This window comes from Palaemon carinicauda, chromosome 45 (assembly GCF_036898095.1).
Source record: "Palaemon carinicauda isolate YSFRI2023 chromosome 45, ASM3689809v2, whole genome shotgun sequence".
Lineage (NCBI taxonomy): Eukaryota > Metazoa > Arthropoda > Malacostraca > Decapoda > Palaemonidae > Palaemon > Palaemon carinicauda.
Genome location: NC_090769.1, coordinates 3,072,547 through 3,078,894, shown reverse-complemented (window position 1 = coordinate 3,078,894; position 6,348 = coordinate 3,072,547). Strand labels below are relative to the sequence as shown.

The window sequence follows — 6,348 nt, the reverse complement described above, 5'->3', positions numbered from 1 at the left end:
CCAAAATCACTTGGAAGGACAGTGAGCTATGCCAGTGAAGGAGGGAAAGAAGTTAATAAAATTTAAGGAAATAAATATGTGCGACTTGTTAAAGGTTATGAGAGAGATGAAGAATACATATTGTGGAAACGACCCTTTCCCAAACAGTTCAATAAGTGAAGCTCCAACCAAACAAGCAAGTTGTATATAATATTTACCTGAACATAATTAACCTAAGTATATCACAATTCTGTTTTCCTAGCTGTGAAAAAAACTGCGTTGATCAAACCAATTTACAAAGGGAAAGGTGATGTAAACGAGCTAAATTCATATAGGCCCATTTCAAATTTATCCTACGTGTCAAAGCTTATTGAAAAAGTCATAAGTGAGCAATTATGGGCGCATATTGACGAGTTAGAGGTATTCCCGGAAAATCAATCGGCCTACAGAGCTAATCATTCTACAGAAACTACTTTGTGCTCAATAATGAATGATATAATAGGTCTTCTTGATGGGGGAAAGTGTGGAATTTTAATTATGTTAGATCTTAGTGCTGCTTTTGACACTTGTGCACGAGTACTTACTTGACGACTTAAAGTCTATTGGGGTGACTGAGGAAGCACTGAAATTTTTGCGAAGTTACTTAGTGAACAGGAAGACTATTGTAGAAGTTTCTGGAAACCGATCCAATGAGAGAATTCTTATGAAGGGTGTACCACAGGGTAGTGTCCTGGGCCCTATCTTGTTTAACATATATACTATCGAGCTATCACACATCTTGAAAAAACAAAAAGTGGGTTTTAAACTATATGCAGATGATACTCAGTTTTACCTCTCAATTTCAACAACACAAGATACAAAGAAGAAAATTGATGAGATAATGACTGAAATAAAAGCATGGATGCAGAGGAAAAAGCTCAAATTAAATGATGATAAAACAGAATGTATGTTCTTTGGCACAAAGGTGGCTTTGAAGAATTACCAGTTAATTCAAAGTATAAAAATTGGTGATGCTGATGTTGGGATTGTGCCTGTTGTGAAAAATTTGGGTGTACTGATAGACTGTAATTTGTCAATGAAGGACCAAATTGTGAACACAGTGAAAGTGTGTAACTATCACCTGAGAAACAGCATTTATTAGAAAATATTTAACAGAGGGCAGTACAAAGATTTTAGTGATGAGTCATGTAATATCAAGGCTTGATTATTGCAATTCTCTGTACTACAAATTGCCCAATACACTACTAAGAAAGCTTCAAAATGTGCAAAACCGGGCGGCTAGACTGATAAAAGGCATTAAATTTCGGGAGAGAATAACTCCTGCACTGATCGATTGGTTACCTGTTAAGGCTAGAATTGAATTTAAAATTTGCTTGTTGACTCACAAAGCACTTACAAGTGATAAGCCTAAATATCTTCGTGATTGCTTGGTCCCCTACCCTGAAGCTACCAGCGCCGCTGTAAGAGTTAGACATGCAGATGACCCACATAGACTATTCGAAATTAGTGTGAATCATGCAATAGGAGGAAGAACGTTCAGCTATGCTGCACCGAGACTCTTTAACGACCTTCCACTCGATATCAAGAATAGCAATAATGTGGCAGCTTTCAAGAAAAACCTGAAGACTTATCTTTTTAGAAAGTGTTATAATAGTGACCTGAAAACTATTAAGCCTGAATACAAATGCTAGCGAAATAACTGATAACGATACAGAGCAAAATATTAACTGGAAAGAAATTATTTTTTTCACACACCAAGGCCCGCCTGAACAGACCTTTAGTGTTTGATGAAGGGCGAGAAATAAACCCGTAAAAGTAAAAGTAAAAGTATTATTATTATTACTTCCTCAACTACAACCGTATTTGGAAAAGCAGGATGCTATAAACCCAGGGGTCCCAACAGGGAATATAGCCCTGTGAGGAAAGGAATCATGGAAAAATTTAATATTTTAACAGTAACAACGTTAAAATAAATTTTCTATATAAACTATAAAAACTTTAACAAAACAAGATGAAGAGAAATTAGATTGAAGAGTCTGCCCAAATTTACCCTCAAGCAAGAGAACTCTAACCCAAGACAGTGGAAGACCATGGTACAGAGGCTATGGCACTACCCAAGACCAGAGAACAATTGTTTGATTTTGGAGTGTCCTTCTCGTAGAAGAGCTGCTTACCATAGCTAAAGAGTCTCTTCTAACCTTACCAAGAGGAAATTAATCACCGAACAATTGCAGTGCAGTTGTTAACCCCTTGGGTGAAGAAGAATTGTTGGTAATCTCATTGTTGTCAGGTGTGACAGAGGAGAATCTGTAAAGAATAGGCCAGACTATTCGGTGTAAGTGTAGGCAAAGGAAAAGTAAACCGTAACCAGAGAGAAGAATCCAATGTAGTACTGTCTGGCCAGTCAAGACCCCATAACACTCTAGCGGTGGTATCTCGACGTGTGGCCTACCTACTACCTTATGATCAGGTTTTATTTTCTACAGCAAAGATCAAGTAATTATTAATGTATGAGGAGATGAAGTTAAACATGAAACGAGAGAAAGCAATTTCACTAGTTATTTTGATAATTTACAATAAATTGATCCTGTTGCATTGATAATTGGTTTTATTTGCTGGCATTAATAAACGGTTAGTTTTACGAAGCTGGTCTAGTATGGAGTAAATACAGTTGTTTATTAATGATTTTATTTGTTTTCATTTGTGCATTGAAGAGGTTAGCCAGCATTTAAGACAGGTTCTTCTCATGTAGGTATAAGTTTATTATTTAAATTACGTAAGACTTTTGTCATTGATTTCATTGTATTCTTCATTCAAGTCAGTATGTGTAAATTTACGTTATTTTTAAGAATTAACATTTTATTTCAGGTATTTTGGTTACAAAGTCTTACGAAAACTGCTTGAGAGTGTTATGTGACCATACGAGATAGGAACAAAGGCTTATGTAATGTTCTTTTATATTTTTGAGGTATTGTCATGTTTGTGAGTAAATGCGCAATTCTTATGTGCCATGTTCTTTGAAAGGTTCTCGAGGGTTCTAGTGTTAGGTTCATCTTTTTTTTTTCCTTCTTTTTTTTCCTTTTTTTCTTTTTTTTTCCTTTTTTTATCATGCTGAGGACAAAGTTTAGCGAAGCTAACTGAGAGTGTTAGTCTCCCTGTTGCATGGGTATGCGTCCGAAAGTTGGCTGAAACCCAGGATTCGTCTCAACATTTTTTATCTAGTTGATAACTCTGACTCCCTTAGGCCAAACCCCACGCTTCCAGATTTCGGACCTGGAATGATCTGGAAGTAGCCAATGTCCTATATAGGCGCCCGAGGTCTGCATAGCGGCAGTAGAGAAGCAGCCGTCCTGTGAAAGAGCCAAAGTGCCTCCCTCACTCTCAGTACCTGTGATGTGTCCTTTCCAAAGTGATTCAGTGCCGCAACGGAAGACAAACGCGATTTTAAATTTGTGTTTGGGGTGAGTGTTGTCATTGTGTAGTTTTGTAACTGGCCCTGTAGTAACGTGACAGGTATTTATATCGTTATCTGGTTATCTATTTTCATTAAGTATCAAGCTTATATGTTGTTATGAAAATGAACTTCAAGTGAAACAAGTGATTGTATAATTTTCATAAGTATTATTTCTTTTGTCTTAGTCTAAGGTTTATTCAGATTTAATATTTCAAGTGAAATGATTACATAATTATATAATGTTCAGACTTAATATTTCGAGCGATTTATTTGTTTTCTGTAAATTCTTTTCAAAGTGTTGTTATTTATATAGAATATATTTATTTTTGTAAAGAGTATTTTTTCAATCATCCGTGTTTACTACATACTCGCTGGTATCCTGTAAAGAATCAAAGTAAAAGTTGGTTTTAAATAATTCTTAAGAATAATTACCCATTTTGTTCAAGTTTAAGTGTTTTATATATTGCTGTCTGGGCGTTACATAATTGTCTCATGAGTTCGGGTATTAATATTTCCAAGTGTAACAGATTTAATGTAATAACTAACAGGTGAATTTGGAACTTGAGAGGTTGTATAGTTAGCCACTCGTGATTATATATAATATATGTTTGGTTCCCAGATACGGTATCATAGTATAATAGTACACTAAGAATGCCATGGCTATCAATTAACTTAAATTAGCACATCAAATTGGCTGGTCAGAGGCCTACTACCCACAAAATTATCCATGTTAATTGCCTAGCCGAAGAACACTTCCTAACTTTAAACCCAGGTCTGTATTATTCTTTTTTCTTGAATTTAAATTATCTAATGCCACCAAGAAGCTGGCCACGTAGGGAACCCATGTAAGATATTGATATGATATATATGTGTTTCTGTTTTCAGTGAAAGTCCAATGATATCATTAGGTGAAAGCACTAACTTCAAAAGTATTTCACCTTTCCTTTCATGATAAAACCCTTACCTGGCAACCATATTTTGCAGATTTGGAATAACGCCGTCTATATATTTTTGATGTTCATTCTGCATACAGTTCGGATTTCTCTAATGAAATTTTGCGACTCTCGTCTTTTCCATTTTCTGAGGGGCTGATCTGTAACGAAGAACCCATCGATGACACGGCTAGCCACTTCCTTTTCCAGTTTCTTCAGCAAACGCAGACACCCGTCCCAAGGTTTCATTCCCTTGAGTTCGTCATAATACTTCAAGGCGACTCTCTTGGCATAGAAGGACTTGAAATGGTGCTCGTCCTCCCAGTTGCGCTTCTTGGCGATGTATTTCACCAGTAAAACCATGTCTTGGATGTCCGTCTCTTCATTGATGAAATTCTTTTCCAGCAAGGAAAACGAGGGGTTGAATAGTAGGTTTGAATTTCGGAACATTTCAGGCTTTGGGATGGCAAGAGAGAAGAACATGCAAGGATTTTTGTGTCTATTCGTTCTATCAATATACTGCCTAAGACATCGGGGCATTTCTGACAAGGACAGTAAGTCGGGACACTGACCCCAGGTGTGAACTGGAATTTGGGGCACGAAATCAATAGACACCCTACGTTTTTGGCCACTACGTTCGTTCAACTTTACATTCAGTGCAGCTAAACCTCTCTGATATGTGACTGTGGTATCGTCAACAAACACTTGTTTAATGTGCCATATCAATTTTTTAAAAATACTCGACCGCAACTTAGACGAGTCTAGATAATTGTTGTAATCCAAGTACCTTGTATCGGTCACTTCTTCTGTTGCTTTGAGACGGAAATATCCACTGGGATCTCTTTCAATGTAGAAATTTTCAGAAACGTATTCCTCTCGGAGTGACACCAAGATGTCAAAATCGGCTGTTTTGTCCACAGCCAGATTCTCAAAAGCACTGCCAACGTGAATGATTTGGATCGCAAATGATTGAGGGGCTTCATCGTTTCTTAGAGAATCTCGTAGTTCATCTAAGAAATCATTGAGGAGTTCCTGATTACTCTTCACTCTTGGCGTTATTTTTTTATCTATTTGGTTTAATAACCTCACTGCTTCTCTATTACGGATATCCATTTTAGAACGTCTTTGAACCTTATTGTTCCTGCGAGAATATCGCAGTTCATCCATAAAATCAGTTAGTGTCAGTTACTGAGACAAACTCCGAGGAAAGGATTGGAATTCCCAAGTTCCTCTCAGTAGTAAAACTGCAGCAACACAGATCACATAGATGAACACCACAGAAAAAAATAATACAATTACGCACAGTGTTAGTGTCAGTTACCGAGACAAACTCCAACGAGGAAATGATTGAAATTCAAAGTTCCTCTCAGTAGTAAAGCTGCAGCAACACAAATCACATAGATGAACTCCACAGAATAATAATACAATTACGCACAGAGTGTCATTACCGAGGCAAACTCCAACGAGGAAAGGATTGAAATTCAAAGAGTCTCTCAGTAGTAAAGCTGCAGCAACACAAATCACATAGATGAACGTCACAGAAAAAGAACACAATTACGCACAGTTTCAGTTACCGAGAGAAGCTCCACCATGGAAATGATTGAAATTCCCTAGTTCCTCTCAGTATTATAGCTGCAACAACACAGATCACAAACTTGTTTAACTCACAGCATACGTATACGGAGAATATGAAAGTCATCGCCAAAACGTTTACTGCGTTTTCTGCTCGACTGGGATTTGTTCTTAACAAGATAGATATGTCTGATCTTAAAAGCCCCGTTTTAGAGATGCGTGTCATTTTAGCAATGCGATGCAAAAGTGGAGAATGAAATCAGATCAGGACAATGTAAAGTGTCACTTTCACTTACTTTTCACTGAGGTTTCAATAATACTCTTCTGACAGTTACTGTAAGCGAGAAAGTGTGCCTGCCGCAATCACCAATGGGGTCACGGCAGCATCCTCTGGGGAGGGATGGTAGCTGT

At 37.2% G+C, this 6,348-nt stretch overlaps 1 protein-coding gene across 1 annotated transcript in view; it reads right to left on the bottom strand.

Moving 5' to 3' along the window:
- Positions 1-6,107, bottom strand: part of LOC137634639 (cyclic GMP-AMP synthase-like receptor 1) — a 26,418-nt gene extending 20,311 nt beyond the window's left edge. The window contains exon 1 of the mRNA XM_068367109.1: positions 4,398-6,107. Within this exon, the coding sequence (XP_068223210.1) occupies positions 4,435-5,532 (1,098 nt within the window). The 5' untranslated portion in view covers positions 5,533-6,107 and the 3' untranslated portion in view covers positions 4,398-4,434. The remainder of the gene's footprint in view (positions 1-4,397) is intronic.
- Between the last annotated feature and the right edge of the window lie 241 nt (positions 6,108-6,348).